This window comes from Sclerotinia sclerotiorum, genomic scaffold (assembly GCF_000146945.2).
Source record: "Sclerotinia sclerotiorum 1980 UF-70 scaffold_16 genomic scaffold, whole genome shotgun sequence".
Classification (NCBI taxonomy): Eukaryota; Fungi; Ascomycota; class Leotiomycetes; order Helotiales; family Sclerotiniaceae; genus Sclerotinia; species Sclerotinia sclerotiorum.
In genome coordinates, this window is record NW_001820820.1 from 665,184 (window position 1) to 684,306 (window position 19,123).

Here is a 19,123-nt window from a genome sequence, read left to right on the forward strand (position 1 = left end):
TGAGAGAAGAAAAAAACATAAGAATCTCCAGGACATGATTACTTTAAAAATTTAATGTGCTAGTTGGTAATGTTGTAATTCTTCCCAAATCTCAATCAATAGCTTTTTTTGTTCCCCGTTTGCCCCTTGGCTGCCCGTCCGTTTGCCATGTCCATCCGTTTGTTGCGCCGTTTGTTGAATATAATGATGCGATGATGCGATAATGCGATATGCGATGATGCGATATGCGATGAATGGAATTGTGTATTATGAGTGAAGTAAGAAGTAGTGATGTTGAAACGCCAAGTAATGCTTCGTAAAGGTATAAAGAGCAAGTAAACGTAAAGAGTAAGAGTGAAATCATGGACATCATAAAAGCGCAAGAGTCCAAAGAAGTTCCCAACTCTTATGATCTCACAGAAGAAGATCTCGAAGTCCAACGTTCTAAAAATCCCCCACTCCTCACAGTCCTAATACTCCCATCGCTATCCTCCGAGCTTGTCGAACTCTTACGTTCACTAGCTGGCCTTCCACTAGCATAGTTTCCTGCACCGCCTCGACCGACGTGCCACATGCCTCCTTCGCTCATCTTCTTCTCGCGAGTGCTTTGTCGTTCGAGTTCTTCGTCGAAGGAAAATGGTGCTTTCTTTGATGAAGGGAGGATGTTTCCTGCGCCGCCGCGGCCGCTGCTGAATTTAGATGAGGTTTGGGGAAGACCGCGGGAGAAGAGTGAGGCGGGTCCGTGGGCCGTGCTGCCTTCAGTGGTCTTGGGTGCTTTGAATGTGTTTCCTGCTCCTCCTCGTCCGGAATGGATGAATGAGGATGTAGCGACGTGGGGGTGAGGTTCGGTGACTTGGTATCGGGTTGTCATGATTGATTATGTTTGGTGTTTTGTTGAGGGTGTTGGTTTGATGTTTATTTGTAGGGTTTAAGGTTTTTCAAGATATAAGTAGGTTGAGGTGTTGTTGATGAAGTAGTAAGTTGATGAAGTGGCAAGTGGTTGATGAAGTAGTAGGTTTTTAGTATGGTATTTAGCTTTGTTTGTAAAAGCAGTAGTAGACGTTTAGTTTTGGAAGTGAACCAATAATGAGACAATAGTAGCTCTCTAATTGCGTGATTGTATGAGTGGTATCTGAATAGTACCTGAATAGTATTTGAATAGTATAATATTGATTGATCTGATGTTCTTGAGTAAGTGAATAACAACTGAGGAATGTGGGCCAAGGTTTCTTATATCCTTTTTTGTTTAATACTTTCATTAATCCTCAGCTTGTTACCATATGCGACAGGTGACTCCTCTCAAATACGAGTCACCTAACAAAAACAAGTCTTTTTTTCTCTTCCAAGGTCTTTTGTTCTTTCAAATTTCTCACGATGTTTGGCACTTTGCAGTTAGAGGTAACCGCTTTACCATTAACTGATATTACATGGGTCTAATTTTAAGTCATTTCTCGCACATACCAACAAGTCTAGCACTCGTGATGAATTTTGTGGTTACTATTACGAAATCATTAGAAGCTAGATTCTTCTATTTCCATTCGCTTACACGCAAATCCATGGCAATGATCATTTTAGATCTTCCTTGTCCTTGTCCTTTTAGCAAACCTGGGGGTAATTGAAATTCGGATATCCAGTCAATCTTGCAACATCGTGAGAATTTCGTCAATTTCGTCAGCAATTTCACATCAGATCTGTTATGCACGCCAAGTCGATGAAAGAAAACTTACGCTCGTACGGAGTACGGAGTATATACATTTGCTAAGTTACTAGTAGGTGGCCATGTGGTGTGTGTGGTACGGTGAGGGACATTTTCTCGAAAAATGTTGGTTCTAGAAAGTGGCACCATGAGAGAAGATTTGTTCTTTTATGCATTTGTGCTTGCTGATCAAGTCTAATAATAATAACACATCAAATTTTGGTATGAGTGCGATGAGTAAGTGACAAAACGTGCTTCAGGTGGTGAAGGACATTGACTAATGGATTGCCAGCAACACGACATCGCCATAGTCTTTCAATATCTCGTCAATCGTTCCATCCAACAACTGTAAATGAGTTATAATCACGTATGAGGGAGGGGGGATGGCAAACCTCGGCATACTGTCAATTAGTCGAGAGTCGAGTAGCTGTACGGAGTACAAATCAAAATTCTCCGCTCCCTTAGATTTTCAGGTACCGTGTGAACCTAAAGTTTTTGTGCTACCAAGGGGGTAATAGAGATGTCCGATGGCACAATGGCTAAAAAGTGTCATCAATTTCGTGCCCTAATGCTAATGCAATGAGAGCGAACCAATGAGAACAGAGTTGATGAGACATTTCCTTTTTTCCCTTTTAGAATGTACATCCCCCTATTTGCAGATGGACCTGGGAAAGCTCAAAGTTTTGTCTTAGAACAGAGTGGAAAAGAAATTTGTTAGTGATGTCAACATATTGAAAATTTTGATTTGTTCCCCACAAGTCAACCAACCCCTTACCGAAGTAAATCCAGCAGGGCTGAAAGCAAACACTTTCATAAGTTTCATTGCCGTTCCCCTTGTCTCCCCCGCAAAATTTGAAGGCCCATGGAAGAAATTTTCATTCGATCCACAAATGTGCATTAGACAACTTTGACAACATTGACAACGATCAGGAGGTGAAACCAAGATGGAGCAAGTGATGGTCGAGACTATTGCTTCTCAATCAATAGTCATCTGCCAATCATTCCTGCATGCCATCTAAAAAGAGACTTCATCGTGAACTTAGCCTCTCAATTCCGGAATGCCAATGAATGAAATGAGTAGGAGATTAAGAGCGAGGCAATTGCGTACGTTGAGCGTTCATTCCACTTTGACCGCTCAGATCTGATTTTCCCATGAAACCGAAGACATTCCATGGCAGACATTGGCAGCTCATATGACCTCTCAAATTATCAATAAAGAATTCCCGAAAGTTTGAAAGACCTCAGGCGACATTTCATGCTTCATTGGCACGTTCCACTCGAATCAATTTGACTCCTTGGCCTGGTCGGCGAGCAGTGAAATGGGGTAGAATGTGTACCAAAGGTAAATGATGACTTCTACCACGTTTGAAGTTTTTGAAACAGCAGTTTTATCCTTCATTCCAGCCGTTTGAGCTCCAGTGTAATCGATCAGTAGCGAAAACAGACGCGTGCGCTAAAATCTGTTTTCGTGAAGCTCATTGCCAGGCTGCCAGGTTCCGACATGATTGGATTTCAATACAGTTGGCAAATATACATCAATTGCGCCCTCTATGTCTGATGTGACAATTTCAAAGAAAATCCATTTGAAGTATTGCCTTTCCGGTTATTTACTATCATCCGCCTCAAATTTGAGGTGTGTTTCTTGGAGGATATCGGCATTAAAGGAAGGGCCAATCTTTCCATTATGGTGTTTCGGGAAAGTACCCCAATGCTAAGTGGCGACCTTCGTAAATGATCAGAACTTCTCAACTTCAAGCTTTGACAAAACCTCCAATTTCAATTTCCATCACGAACTTTGGAATTCAAATGATAACTTACCTTCATAATGCCGCTCATGCAGCAAAAGACTGATGTAAATGATACTATCGTCATCCAATTGTCACAAACCCCGCCAAAATTTCAAAGGATGAGAAACATTCTATTCCACAAACCGCATGATACATCATTTTCATAATACAAGCTGTATGATGGAATGGTCGCAGTTATCACAAAGCTCATTTGAATAAAACCCTACCGGCAGTGTTCAGCCTTGCATGATGCAGAATATATTACCATGGGCGTTGGAATTGCAGACGCTCTTTTCGTCAATCTCGTGTACATGCGTTGAGCACCAACGAGAAATGCAGAAGAGTGTCGTTGCTTTGATATGTCGAGGTACGAGGACTTGTCCAAAGTCATACCCTATTGCCAAGATGCATGATACTAAAAGTGCTTGAGCCGAAAAATTGAAACCGAAGATCAGATAGAGCCGCAGGTAGTTAACTAAGGGCTTTGCAAAAGGCAGTTACCCAAAGATACACGAAACATATACCGCCTTGAACACTGGTGCCAACTGTCAGGTCATTTTTTGGAAGCAGGCAATTGCTCTACCACTAGAGAAATCCATCCATATCTACGTATGCTGACATTCACATGCAGATTCTCTCCCTCAGTCGAACCATATTCTTTTAATCAATCAATCCAGTTATAGCCTTCATCGAAACCCTGCAATTACATTTTCTTGGATGTGGTGCAACAAAATTAGTGGAAAACGCGTGACTGTGATACCACACTGTCAGCTCAGCGGCCCGTCCCATGCTTACTTTACCTACCTGACCATCGTTATTTTTTATTTTTACGGAAAATTTTGAGGGCCGAAAACTACCGAGTCAAAAAATGAGGCTGACGATGTACCTGATTGTTTGAGTGCTTCAAATATTTTTGTCACATAGCACGACTCCCGTGATAGGCCATCGGAGTTTATTCGCTTTTCACATCGATGAGATGAAGCAACAACACCAGGCATATGTAGAGTGTGTGCATAATACATCACGACGTACGGAGGAAACCATGTATATTTCCCCGAAGGAAATGGCAACAAGATATGATGTCGCAAGCCTGACTTTCCTTCAGTACACAAAAGCTAGGGCACGAGACAACCTGCCCAACTACTTCGCATGGCATCTGTCTCCTATTTCAATAGTTACACTTTTGTTTGGAATCAACGCCAGTCACATGGCCTGCTCTATAACAAAAAGTTGCGTTACAGTTTAGAGCAGCCAATTTCATATTACACTGCTGAAATTTTCTCTCTTTATATCGGGATATCGTTTTCCGGTCAATTTTCAGAGTAGCTCCTCCACAATTAGTTTGCCAATTGGGTTGCTCTATCAAAAATGTACTTTTCACATAGGGCTCATTAGATGGGTATGATTAGAAAACGACATGTTGACAACCGATTCCATAAAACGAAGGTGTGAAAATGCTGGCACCAATCAAAAAATAGGGTACATCTTATTGGTGCATGAGAATATGCTGTACGAACATTTTCCTATGGAAATCCATGGACATCAATAATTTGAGTGTCTGACAATGGATGGAATGTTCTTCAATGAATGTTGAGGAAAGTCGAGGCAATTTGGGAGAGTTCAAGAAAAACCTATCCTCCCAAGATTTTCCAAGTCTATCGTTGTGAAAGAACTCATGGGCAACAAGTAAGTTTACTCTTGGTCGCAATGAATTCAAGCTACTAGCATCAACTATGTCGTGCTCACCTCTGACCTGTTTAGTACTAACGTAAAATGAGAAAAACATGTGGAAATCAAGGGATTGGCTAGAATTCAATCATGAACACCAAATGATATTGTTTTATTTAGATATATGGTGGATAATGAGAAGAACAGTTCACCCTATCTGTTTTGATCAAAAACTCCTAAAGGCACCACCCATGCTTGCGAAAATATGTTGTACGCATTTTCCACCATCAAAATCCACGAAATATGTCCCCGTGACAATTCTCCGGATTTGTACGCCATCCATATCCCTTGTGCGTCCAACTTTCTCGATCAAAAAAGAAACCCCGGATACAAAGCAAACACTAAGAGGAGAGGATACAAAGATACAAGAACATCCCACGTGGAACATTTGAAGAATGGTATAGGCTGATTCCCTGATCTCCACTGGAATACCGAAGTTGGTACTTTTAAAAGTTGTAAAGTAGCACCAAGTCTCAACCTCAAAGGAAAGAAAGAGTACATATAAATAAAACCTCCAAAACACCACACAAAGAATGTCTCTCCCTTGGATGGCATGACTCCAAGATGCTTTTCAATTGGCTTCTCAAACTGTGATCCTTGCAGTTAAGAAGATTTGATTCATGCCGTATTCCGATATCCCGAAAATCACGAAAATGCCATTGTGCACCCGACCGACTCGTTGCATCCCGACGGCATGACCATCCATCCATATTCATCGTTCCGAGCCTGCGGAAATCTACAACCATCAACTCCATTTCTCTCAACGATCGCTGTCGACGGTACACAATCTCGAATTTGCTTCGGTGTATCCGTCTATCTTTCCATGTCTACCATTCAGAGTGATCCTAGGACTTCCATGTATAACCAATCCTTCCTCCACACCTTAAAACCTGAAATGTGAGTTCCTTACATCGGTCTCTTCTCAACCCTAGACTGATGTCATAGACAACTCTTTACCACAAGGTGCTACATTTTGAAACTCAGTTCCCACCAATGCAAGAAAATCCCGATCCATCTCATTTCACACCAATATCATCAGAAAACCTGAACGCCAAAACCTGACAAGGACAAAATCCGCCATTTCCGGCTCCGATCACACGAGGAGTTCAATCATTTAACAGTTCTCCCGCCTTTCCCATTCTTGCTCTTTCCGGAGGAGCGTTTTACCTCTCGAGTCCTATGAGCTGATGCAGCATGCACATTATTGGAATAGCAGCTCGGAGAAGCGGAGTGATATGGACAGGGCCTGTAAGATGTTCCGGAACCCTGGCAGCCAGTACAATTTTCTCTAAGGCACTTTGTTAGATACTGTCCAATGTGTTGAAGGGAATTTGGAAGTGTAACATGTCTGATAAGTATTTGAAAATGCTTACAGTAGTCTGGCGGCGCCGCCGCAATACTGACACGTTTCCAACACGTTGCCATTGAAACAGCAGTCATAAGTTTCTTGGTTGGAGTAAAGATGCGACATCGTAGAATTGACGTTGAAAAACGTTGGTCGGGCTCAACTGGGAATACTACTGTGGTAAGGCTACTGCGGTATGTGCTGGTAGATAGTTTTTCGACGATATCAAAGATAGAAAGCTTTTGATGAGCCGGAAAAGGAATTCAGCTTATATGTGCAGCTGTAGAAGTTGGCGACGATTTCTTTTGACTATAAAGTGGAGTTATGTTGTCATGAGGATTCCAAAGTCTTCCCTTAGTTGCGGCGATCTTCAGTCTTCTTATACAGATGATACTCCTTTGCATCTCTTCTCAGCTTTCGTCATGGGAATAATTCCCCACGCTTTTCTAGGGTCAGTCAATCCCACCCCCATGCAACCTCCTCACCGTCAGCATTTTTGTTTTTAAAAAACACATCATCAGATATCGTGAGAATTCACCCGGACAGCTTCATGCACATGGTATTAGGCACCACTTTCCTCAACAGGCTTCACCGCTCTTACTTGAGACTCTCGAACAAGGCAATTCTTGTCCTCTCTCGTACATCTCTGCCTCTCATCCCATAATTGGCCACTTACAAAGCAAGAACAATTTATCAAAAGCGCAAAAATGGTCTGCTGATCTGCTTTCCATCCTGATAGGTATGCTGGTAATATACCAACCACTTTACGACAAGAAGTCTGGGGGTAGTTTCGATTACGCCATTCTCCTGATGACTGCGGAAGGCTTTTTTTTGTCATTTTCGATTTCCCGAGGCCTTGGGACCTAGTATATACACTGCATGAGGTTTCACCAGCATTAAATTCGTGGGTGTATTGCATATAGGGCAAAAAAACGCGCCGCGAAATAGAGATGAGGTGCTAGAAAGAGCAAATTTCCGAGTTTGTGCGAAGGAGCACAAAGATTATCTCCTCGGAAATGATCTGAACTCGTGGGTACTTCATGGTACCCGTCATCCTTCTTGATACATTTTAAATTGGCCCAGGGACGCGACATCTTTAGATAGAAAGTGACAGGAAAGGAACGATTCAACCGACGGTACGAATCTTTCGCACGCATTAATCTACGGATAAAACATCAACAGGATGTTGTCATCTCTGTCTTCTTCTTCATTTGGAGTAGCTCCAAACCATCCGTTTAACCCTAACGGCCTAGTGGCGTTTTGTGTACCTTTCCAAGACCCACCTCCACGCTTTTGAATACCCCGCCACAAAACTAGATGATCACTTCTCAAAACAACATTCATACCGTTTATGAAAATTGCTCGAACGAAATCCATACACTGAGCACTGAGCCAATCTTGTTATTTACCATTGACCGCACCGTTCTAGACACCTCGAAGTTTCATGCAGTTAGCCGTATGTCGGGATTTATCACCTTGTGGCTGGCTTGATCATTCATCTATTCGCTCGACACTTCATGTCGTGCGCAACGCTGTGTAACTTTCGTGCCTCGCACTGCTGTTTGAGAAAGAGAAATTAATAGTTGCATGCGATTGTAAGTGCAAATCGAATGTCATGTATAGACTGATCTGCATAAGTATGTGAAGATTGTTATCTATTATGACTTATTGCCATTACATCTATGCGTCTTTCAGGGGTATCTATGAGGGAGAAGAATCTCTCCTGAGTGGGGTTTATGCCAGGGTCGTGATGATAATGATGACAATCCTCGAGGGGTAGGAAAGGGTGCTTTAGTTTTAGGCTTACCGAATGAGCGCTAGCCACGAAGTTTCTGTGTAAGATGTCGAGGTACGAGGAAGTGAATCATGGTGTTGAGGCGTTCTGTTTCCCTTAGTTCTACCTTTCTTTCTCTTAGCTCCAGCAAATCCGTCAAGGAGATCAAAAAGTCGTCGAGTTAAAGCATACACTTTCACTTCATTACGTTCCTTGGTACAACATCACTTCATTCTGTATCACAACAGCAATCCTTATTTTTCTAAATTTTCTCGCATTAATCCACTCACAGACGTTTTACCCACAGACACTTTCACATAGTTATCGATCTGATGCACATTTGACTGGCATGCATCATCGAGAAGAATATGATAAATCACGCGTCACCGCCTCCATGCACATTCATTTGACCCCAAACTTGATGGTCCCTGCATTTATGGTATTTTTCTTGGAACAATCTCAAAACTGATAAGATATGATTTGTCATTTCGTTTTTCTCAGAGCTTGTGGTTGGATTAAATGATATAAGGCCGTTTCGTTCGCCGGCGTCGGGCAGAATATGTGCCTACCCGCTATGCGAACCGAATCCTACCCAGCTAACTTTTCCACTTGGTAAATGACTCGACTAATCCTCCCTCAACTCGGGTTAATTATACCCAAGTACATCCTCCCGATTCCATGGAACCAGTTATTTGTGTACCGATCCATCCTTACCGTCCGAGCGGAGTCCTCGTCCGAGTGTTTCTATTAATGCAAGTAGCCGTTTCCTTTCCACTCATCCTTCCTTCCTTCCTTCCTTCCTTCCTTCCTTCTAAATTCATTTTCATCCCATCCAATCACTATCACTGATTTTGATGATTAGATATGATCAGTCTAATTTCGCTTCTTTTCTCGGGCATAAGCTAAGTTGAGCAGCATGAGTTAGAGGCAGTCAATGAATGCATAGCACGAAGAGTGATCTTTTTCACTCGGCCCTCGCCGTGTACGCAGGTAACCGTTCAGTTTTCTGCATGCTGATGTGCATGGATTGATTGATTGATTGCTTTAGCTATTGTTTTTAACTTCAATGATGAAATGGATTTGAAATCAAGGGTTTATTTACTTAGTTTACTTAGTTGGAAAGCTGGAAAATGTGTGGCGTTCTTGTAAAGATCCATTCTCTTGTTAGTATATACAGATAGTGCTTGACTTATGTATACGAGGTTATGCTAGTTAGTTCATGATGAATCATGATGACATTTTGCAGGAGTAAAATAGTTGATGACTGAACACCTCAATAATAATAATAGTAATACCTGTTTCAAGCATTGCAAGTTGCAAGTTGCAAGCATATCCTCTTTCCCTAATTATCTATGTAAAAACTACACAAAATTATAATCCTCCCCACACATAAAAACACATCACGTACCCCAATATCCAAATAAGCCTCAAAATCACAATCCCAGAATCCACATCCACATCCCCATCCCTCATCCCTAAATCCCCATCCACGAATCAACAAATCGCAACCCCCTCCCCCAATATTGAATATTGAATATATGTCCACGGACGGTTAAAATATTCCGCACACAGGGTTTTATCTTTTACTTCATCTAATATATTTCATTTATACAGTATGTAAATGTATATCCCATAAATATATATGCAACTATCCGTCAACATCACATCGTGCATATAATATATAGAATCACACGCTGTCATGATCACATGCATAACATGTCGATTCCTTGTAGTTAGTTGCTTACTTTCCCCTCTTTCTTCAAATTGGTACTCAGCTTCTTGCGATTGGGTGATTTGGTTGGATAGTGAGGGGATGATGTCAGTATTTTTGGTCCAGGGTTGCTGGTTTATGGTGATTGGTGATTGGTGATGGTGATTTTGAGATGCATATTTCTCTGTATCTGGGGTTTGATTGGGGTGGGGTTTAATTTCGTATACATAGACTAGCCATTGGTTGAGAGGGATATCGATGTGTGGTGGGTGATGTATTGGGGTTTTTATTGGGGGATTGGATTGTATTTGATTGGATTGAATGAATGAATGAATGAATGAATTTGGTGGACTGGACTAGAATGGACTGGATTGGACTAGATCGAGTTGTATTGTAGCAGTGGGTATTGTATGTATGTAAATGGCAGTTTTCTTGATATGCGGCTGGATGGATTGGTGAGCTCGGGCGCGCTTGGGGAGGCTTGGGAGAGAATTGAGGGGGGGGGATTATGTTATATTGGGAATTTGGGAGTGGGTAGTTATATGGATGGATTGGATGGATTGGATGGATTGAGAGTATGCATAATGAAGCGGTGAATGGGCAGTAGGTAATAGATATTTGGGGGTAGGAGTGAAATGATCGATGAATAGAGAAAGAGGAAGGGGGATGGTGATGGTGATCGTAAGGCTATTGTGTAAGGGGGGATTTTGTTTAGGAGGGTATGTATGGGAGTATTTTGTTTGGATTTGGATTTGGCAAAGGGAGATGTTTGTGGTTGGAGATTCGAGATTGGAGGCTGGAGGTTGGAGGTTGAGTGAATAGTGAAACCTTGGTGGTTAGAGTCTCAAGGCCATGAAGTCATCCATGAAGTCATCCATGACCGGGTCAAAGTGATGTAGATATGTATCATGGAGTGGTAGATAGTTTCTACTCTCCTTTTTGCAACTTAACTTTCTACTGTTAACGTTAACGTTGCTATCTATTGTTTTTTCCCTGCTGCTACTATTGATTTGGCCTCAATTCTTATATCATATCACTTCTCGCGTCTGTGCCATTTCTACTTGATAAAGACTTCCTACCTGTGTCTCAAGTGTCGCTGTCCGGGTGATAATATCTCGCAAGTTTCGTTTATTGCTTATGGACTTAAAACCCTTATTTTCCTATTTTTCTTTTTAAAAATAGCACGGTGGAAGAAAGATTTTTATGTTGATTGAACTTTGTATATTATATCTTGTATTGATGTAGTAATCAAATCAATTTAAATCAAATGAATGGCACACTTCGCTATCAACTATAGCTAATTAATCGCCTTTGCTTCTCTATATACTATCTATCCAGTACAGATTTCTCAGGTAGTGAAAGAGCTCAATTTCATCTAGCATGAACGTTCATCCCTATAAATTCAACTGATCAACTCAAAGGATCTTCGAACTTAGTAGTCTCAATCCGTGCAATTCAAATTATCTGTCAATGCGAGAATATAGCTCAATACATTCATACTTCGATACAATAGTTATTTATATAAAAAATAACAATATATATTATAATTATACACTAACAATCCCAACATCATCGATATCCCTTCTTCTCCCCTCCTTACAACATTACCGAATTCCCTAGTATTAATTATCACAATAATAACCAGAGCAACTCCTAGCAATCCCCAACAACTCCGAAGCAGAAAACAATTATATCCACCCTCTCCAAAGCTATTACAATCCCACCATCACATAATCCAATCAATCAATCAATCAATAAACAGACTAATCCAATACCATCACGAATATAATAACAGATACCTACCTACCTATCACAAAAAACAAATAATATATAACATATAACCCTATCTGGCTTTCTTTCTATCTAATCTATCACTATTCGTATGTTGTGAACTTCGTAACTTACATATACCTTGAAATTAAAACAATTATATCCTTATTTGTTACGTTGTAACATTATAACTATTATCACGTGTTATAGGATCACATGAATAGTCTTGTGAGGAAGCGAGGGAGCGAAGGAGCGAGATTCGAATCTCGCTCCCCAGCTCCATCGCTCCAATGTTGGAATACGAAGGTCTATATAATCAAGATGGATTTCCTTTGTATAGAGCTTCGTGCTCAAGATCAAGATCAATCATTTAGTATACTCTACTATTAGTTACGAATAGCATATCATTATTGTCATTACTTTAAGTCCCTACTTGACGTCTAGTTATAAACCTACCTCGAGAGCCTAGAGCACTTCCACATGATCTAGACGGCAAACCTCGTAACATATCGTTACATTTTCTTAAATTTTAATAATTGGTATAAGAGTACCCAATAAATGAAAATCATAATTTTTAGATATAAAAAAATGATCAAGGAAGACAAAATACCTAGAAAATACATGTTACGAGGGTAGCTGTCTAGATCACGTGGAAGTGCTCTAGGCTCCCAGTCAAGGTAGGTTTATAACTAGGCGTCAAGTAGGGACTTAAAGTAATGACAATAATGATATGCTATTCGTAACTAATAGTAGAGTATACTAAATGATTGATCTTGAGTACGAAGCTCTATACAAAGGAAATCCATCTTGATTATATAGACCTTCATGCCTATAGCTAGTCAGGACCGCGCAGCGGTCCATAACGTGACTTAATCACGTTACCTTGATTTAGTCATGTGACGCGGCGTAGAAGATAGCCGTCGTAACAATACAATACTAGATTTATATACTATTTTAATATATCTTTAAATAAATATAACTAATGAAATCATACTTCACTTCAACTTTATATTATATATATGAAAATTAATATTCATATTTATATTTGCTGATCAGATTTATAATACCTAACTACCTAGCAACTACTTGCTCTAACGAGCTTCCTGCCCTCAGCAGACTAGCTATCCTTCACGCACCAGCGCAATATTAGAAAAAAAAAACAAAGCGAATAAACGAAACCACAAAAAATTTAGATATTGTTCCTGAAAGAGCAAAAATGAGAAGACAAGCCTTAAGTCAATCAAATATTGTATGTCTTGATATGAAACTCCCCTTTCCTACCTATCCCCACCCAAAGCCAATAATTGAATTCGTTTATCCATCGCAACCCATCCCATAATCCTCATAAATAAATTGTCAGCAAGAGCGTAAGTCCCTCAAACTCCAGCCACGAAATCCTTCAAAAGCGCCATTTATCCTTGGTAGATATGTAGCAACAATAACCAGCCAATAATGTCAGAAGAAATGCACCAGTGCTTCATTCCTTCGGTATCATGTTGTAATACTCCGTTCGCTATCTCTCCGTATCCCCGTTTCCATTGTCCATCCTGACTTATCATGAATCATCGATAAATTCATGTTATGTTGTTGAAGTAACAAATATTGTCAAATCAACCGAAATTGTAACGGGCACTATCAAACTCAAAGAAAGTCTGGAGCTGTTGCTACAAGAGCTGAGAACAAACCAGCTCCAACAGCGGCTCCTCCTAGAGCAAAGTATCCTACAGCTTCTGCAAACTTCTTCATCTTGGGTCTCTTGATTGGTCGAAGTTCAAGCTCGATATTTGTAGTGGCCAAAGCAGAACGAATAGCTTGAGGTGTAAATTGTTCTGGTGTTACCTCAGATACAGCTTCTTGTGCCATTACAGGCTTCTCAGGTACAACAACAGAAGAAGCCCAATCTCGAACCTCATTTTTGCGTATTTCACTTTCGATAACTTCATCGTCAGAGATTTCATCCGCCTTCCTCTTTCTGCATGCTGAAGAACCATCAATAATGTCATCAATACGAAGGCCAGACCTAGCTGGATGTCTTTCCAAAGCTGGACTCTCTGGAGCTCTTGATGAGGCATCTGAGCTAAAATAATATGGATGAATCGAACGTCGTTCTTCTGCAGGTTTAAAATTGAGCATTGGACCACTAGCAGACTCAAATGCATGTGTATGTGGTTCATGCTCCCGGTCTTTAATTTCAGTTCCTGAAATAGGATGATCGTTCATCATAAAACCATGATCAATACCATTGCCATGATATGGCGTGAATTGTACCAAGGGTTGGCCGAATTCGACAGCCTGATTTGGTTTGGTGAATATTGGTGAAGAATATTCATTCCCTTGCTTCTCTTCCTTGTCAACGTGTGCTTGAAACTGCATCTTATTGTCTTCTCTGGCTTCAAAGAAAGCATGCTTTCCAGTCTTGATTCCCAATGATTTGGCAAATGCTTTTCCCTTTGATGAATCCCAAGGGCTTTTAGGAGTTTGATCAACAGAATTTTCCGCTTTAGATGGTCCGGGTGTCTTTACCATAGCTACCGCCGAAGGACTAGCCTCTCGATCAAAAGAAGACCACATTGGAGGTTGAACATAAGTGGTGGGACAGGGAACAGTAAATTCGAGACGAGCATCGGAGAAATTATCTTCAACCATACGGTCTCTTGAATGGAAGTGAGTATTGACTGGTTTACCTTCAAGTAAACCATCTTTGACTAATATGCGCATCCCTTCATTAGCAGCTTCAGAAAGTCCTACACTTCCATCGTCGCCATCATCTTCCTCATCACTACCATGTCCACCAAGAGCTATAACTTCTTCAGAAGTATGAATTTGTGTCCGAACATGAGATTCAGGAATGTTCTCATTATCGAACAGACCAAGAGGATCGTTTGCTGGACGAATAGTGGAAACTCCCGGCGAGGATAGAGCTCTAGATTTGCTGGGCCGGTGAACAGGAGAAGATGCACGCGATGAGTAGATGGAAGGGAACGAAGAAGGGATCTCATCGAGTGAAACAGGTTTCTTGTTTGCGGAAACGCTATCGTTCAACTCCTCAGATGAATCGGAATCTTCATCGTCATCATTTTCATCATGGTCAGAAACATTCTCCAAATCCGAGCCGTTCAAGTCAGAAGTTGCCAAGTTCATATCTTCATCGTCATCGCCCTTGTAGCTGTAAGTGAATTTGAAAGATCTCTCTTGACGGCGGTCATTTCTATAGTTTGACTTTGGGTTCGAGTTTACGATAACAGTGTTAACACCTGTCATAGGGCTGTCTAGAACCGGTGACTTGGGAGCGAATTCTTGTTCCTCAGTTTTCTTAGCCGTCGAAATGTAGGAAGGTTCCGTAGACTCAAAATTATGGTTCGGTGTATCGTCCCCAGTCAGATCAATGGCATCAATTGATTGAAGCACGGTACTACAGCGAAGCATTTTGATAGATGTATCATCTTGACTTGAAGCACCTTCGGACATATCTTCGTCGCTGTAATTATAACCTTCATCTTCATCGGAGGAGGAATCGGGTACAGTATAACTATTGGGTTTTCTATAACAATAGATTAGAATGTGCAAAGCCGAATAGTATAAGCCATACTTACTTCCAAGGAAGTACTTCGTAGTTGATGTTGAAATGACATGGCGGGAAACTATCCATACCACGCCTGACAACAATACCAAAGACAACCCGATCATTTATCTTGAGAGTTTTGGCTTCGCCACGCAACTTTTCTCCATTGACAAAAGTACCATGCATCGAACCTACATCTCGAATTTGGACGACCTAAAAGAAGCAAGTATGAGCAGACATTCTTATGAGAATAGAATAATCTTACATTGTCAGATGGGTTGTAGATAATCTCGGCATGGTTTCGAGACATGACAGGGCTATCAAACCAGGCATTGTTGGTAGCACCTGCGAGACCTTTGATAGGACTCTTCGAAGCTCTTCCTATCTGCAAAACCCTTTGTGTTGGATTCAAGTTGATTACTCTGTCGGAGAGACGGATTTCATCTTCGGTGATGGGGTCGTGATTTATGTGAATTTTTACTAAGAAAGGTTTAGTATCAAGATCTGTGAAAGCAAGTGATCGTGAAGGCATATGCATGAAATGGTATCAGGAGACATGGAAATGTAGAAGTCTGCAGATATTATGGGGAAAAGGGAATGGAGAATGGGGAATTGAAAGGTCACAGCTGTAGCCTTACGAGTACATGAAAGACCAAAAGTGGTTAAATCATTACTTGCATACCTTGATGAGACATCCTGTGGATTTGAGATGGTCAAGACTTTAGAAGTCTGTAGAAAGGAATCAAGAGAATATAGACCCCAGGAGATTTGTGCAATTATAAATGTATTTTTGATTGTATGAAGTTATTCGGGATTGATGGTGGAACTGAACGACAAGGCTATCTGTATCTGGATTTGTTGGCAGTGACCCCCGGGAAGGTGAGGTTGATATGGTTGATGGACACGGATCAAATGGTCAGCCAAATGTCTCAGTAGGTGTGTGTGTGTGTGTGTGTGTGTGTGTGTGTGTGTGTCAATATCGCACATGAAAGTAAGTTGATGGAGAAGTTGTTTCTATATTTGAAAGAACTCGAATTGTTTGGAGTTCATCAGGAGTTTGATGATGAGTTGAAGAGGTGTGGGTGTGGGTGTGGCAGTACGAAAGAAGAGGAGGGGTTACGGGTTTGTAGTCAGACAGATAGGCAACCATGGGTCAAAGCTATGGTAAAAAGGGAGATGCAGTACTAAGGTATGGTTATCGATAAGGATCAGCATAGATTGGCCGATTAACCCCAGGTTTACGAGGAGAGTAGGTGCGGTTTACGGTTTATTAGTTTTACCGTACGGAGACGAGGGAATTAGAGTATGATGAAACTCGATATTAAGGCTGCAAGTGAGTGATTTTGGCTCACCGAGGGGATGGGTTTCCTTCCAGTGATCCGACTGAATACTGAATACTGAATACTGAATACCTAGGTAATGAACACCGAATACTCCAATACTACAAATATAAAGTTTTAATCTCTTTTTACTCCTGCCCTACTTATCATCGCTTGTGACCCTCTCATATTGCTTTGTGAATGACAGCCTCCCGCACTTGATTTGACTACTCTGTAATCATTTGACTTGATCTCTTTTCCTTATTCCTTTTTCCCATTCTTCCAAAAACGGCTGTGTCGCTATCCAGGCAAATACCTACCTAGTATTGAATTATCCTTCACTGAATACTCGTATCGTAAACAATGTAAAGCATTCCGTCACCAATCATTCTTATCTTATTAGTGGACCCATAATATCCACCATTTCAAGTGGAGTTGCACATGCTAATACGGAGTAGTTAATTCGATAACCCTGATTCAATCACCGCAAACGCTAAACTAAGCAACCGTATGATAATTATTATTTCATCATAGCCAACTTCAATTTATTCTTGATTCACAATTTATCATTTTCCTTACTTAATGACTCATAAACCTCACATGGAGGAAACGCTATTGAATCTATTTCTCTGTTTAACTTTACTAGCTATTTAGCGCCTAAACTTTTACATCAAATATTTAAAAAGACCCTCATTGTCTTGAAAAAGTCGAGTACTCCCGGATTCGAAAAATCGCAAACATACAGCCACACAACCGCACAACCACCTCATACAGACGAGACGTAAACCAAGATCAAAATGACGAGAGACTTAAGAAGAAGAGTACTGGAAAGTCATAAGACTGTATCCAAGAAAGCAGCATCGAGAGTCGGTTCGAAAAATGCATCGGCTGTAAATTCTCGAACACAATCAAGAAATGTTAGTCGCCACGGCTCGGATGAGGAAGATGGTACTTTGAGTGATGATGATAGTACAACATGGAGGTAAAATATACAATCCTCCTCACCACCTTCCTTATCTCCCGACTGACAATACAATTGCAGTGTTAACTCCATTGATGATATGCTCGACGCCCAAGAACCACATGAAGCATCTGCTACCTGGGACCAAGAATTGAACGATCGCATGGAAGAAATCATAGACCGAAAACGGAGCAGTGAAGAGGGCAGAGAACGTACTTTGATGGCATACAATCATTATTTAATGGTTAGATATTGTTACGACGAAATCGAAAGTAAAATCGGAGAGTTATACCCAGCTTTGTGTAAAAGTATCAAGCCCGAAACTGGAGAAAAAGAAGCTTGTCTAGCTTTAAGAGGTATGCGCCACCATCATCATATATTGTTTGGGCAATTTCTAATTTTGCCGCAGCCGTTGGTCTCACAGTTATTACATGCCCTTCCGAAGATGTTTACGAAGATATATTTCGAACTCTAAAACAGGCCTACCAAAGATCAGAACATATTACCGTCAAAGCAGCAGCTATTCGAACAATCGCTGCATTAGCAACCTATGGTGGCGCATCTGAAACCGAAATCGAAGATTTATTGGACGAGTTTTTAGAAATTGTCGAGTCAGATGGTAATTCAGTGGATGCTCCTGATAGTGCTGAGGTTGTCACAGCAGCATGTGAAGAATGGGGTAGTTTGGCTACATTTGTGGATGATTTGGAGGAAAGATCCGAAGCAGCAATGGAAGCATTTGTCGATCAATTAGAAAGTTCGTCGACATCAGTTCGAATTGCCGCTGGAGAAAATATCGCCATAATCTATGAAAAGAGTTATACACCACGAGAATCAGATGATCCAGATGCTAGCGAGAATGAAAAAGTAGACGAATATGGTTTCCCTTTGGATGTCAGTCAAGTAAAACGCTACGAACCATATCGTCAAAAGAATCAACTCGAACATACACTCTCAGAATTAGCAAAAGCGTCATCGAAATCTATATCCAAAAAGGATCGAAAAACATTACATGCCACGTTTGGAGATGTTCTCGCTACAATCAAATACCCAGTTCGAGGACCAAAATATTCCAATGTTATCGATGAGGATGGTCATTTATTAGGATCTAGAATGTTTGTTCGCATTCATAAAACTGGGGTTATGAAGATTGATAAATGGTGGAAATTACACAGACTACAAGCTTTAAGAAGAGTTCTAGGTGGTGGTTTTATGACCCATTATCAAAATAACGAGGTTGTTTTACAAAGTTTACCGTAAGTATCATCTCTTAAATTAGGGCTTGTCAAAGATATACTAACAGAATACATAGTGCATTAGTCACTAGAAACTAAATTGATTGACCAAACCTCATACTAAATTCTTGGAGTTACTCCAATTCTTTTCTTTTTCTTATTCTTCCAGAAACAATTTTACAATATCTTTTCTTCCATGTCTGTCTAATCAAGTCAGCATTCTCATTTTGGGTGGTCGGTCACTGGTTACGCTACT

General features: G+C 40.8%; 5 protein-coding genes across 5 annotated transcripts; 3 read left to right on the top strand and 2 right to left on the bottom strand.

Annotated features, from left to right (window-relative positions):
* Nucleotides 1-385: 385 nt before the first annotated feature.
* Nucleotides 386-850, bottom strand: SS1G_10783 (hypothetical protein; the record flags this gene model as incomplete). Its single annotated transcript, XM_001588286.1, has 1 exon — nucleotides 386-850. The coding sequence occupies one exon, from the start codon at nucleotides 848-850 to the stop codon at nucleotides 386-388; it is 465 nt and encodes a 154-aa protein (XP_001588336.1).
* Nucleotides 851-5,395: 4,545 nt separating this feature from the next.
* Nucleotides 5,396-5,599, top strand: SS1G_10784 (predicted protein; the record flags this gene model as incomplete). The annotated part of the gene is made up of 1 exon (XM_001588287.1): nucleotides 5,396-5,599. One exon carries the CDS (start codon nucleotides 5,396-5,398, stop codon nucleotides 5,597-5,599), a length of 204 nt encoding a protein of 67 aa, XP_001588337.1.
* A 2,596-nt stretch (nucleotides 5,600-8,195) lies between these two features.
* SS1G_10785 (predicted protein) lies at nucleotides 8,196-8,778 on the top strand (the record flags this gene model as incomplete). The annotated part of the gene is made up of 2 exons (XM_001588288.1): nucleotides 8,196-8,267; nucleotides 8,452-8,778. 2 exons carry the CDS (start codon nucleotides 8,196-8,198, stop codon nucleotides 8,776-8,778), a joined length of 399 nt encoding a protein of 132 aa, XP_001588338.1.
* A 4,653-nt stretch (nucleotides 8,779-13,431) lies between these two features.
* Nucleotides 13,432-16,047, bottom strand: SS1G_10786 (predicted protein; the record flags this gene model as incomplete). The annotated part of the gene is made up of 4 exons (XM_001588289.1): nucleotides 13,432-15,319; nucleotides 15,384-15,565; nucleotides 15,618-15,832; nucleotides 16,035-16,047. 4 exons carry the CDS (start codon nucleotides 16,045-16,047, stop codon nucleotides 13,432-13,434), a joined length of 2,298 nt encoding a protein of 765 aa, XP_001588339.1.
* Nucleotides 16,048-17,468: 1,421 nt separating this feature from the next.
* SS1G_10787 (hypothetical protein) lies at nucleotides 17,469-18,966 on the top strand (the record flags this gene model as incomplete). The annotated part of the gene is made up of 4 exons (XM_001588290.1): nucleotides 17,469-17,653; nucleotides 17,714-17,988; nucleotides 18,042-18,888; nucleotides 18,945-18,966. The coding sequence occupies 4 exons, from the start codon at nucleotides 17,469-17,471 to the stop codon at nucleotides 18,964-18,966; spliced, it is 1,329 nt and encodes a 442-aa protein (XP_001588340.1).
* Nucleotides 18,967-19,123: the final 157 nt, after the last annotated feature.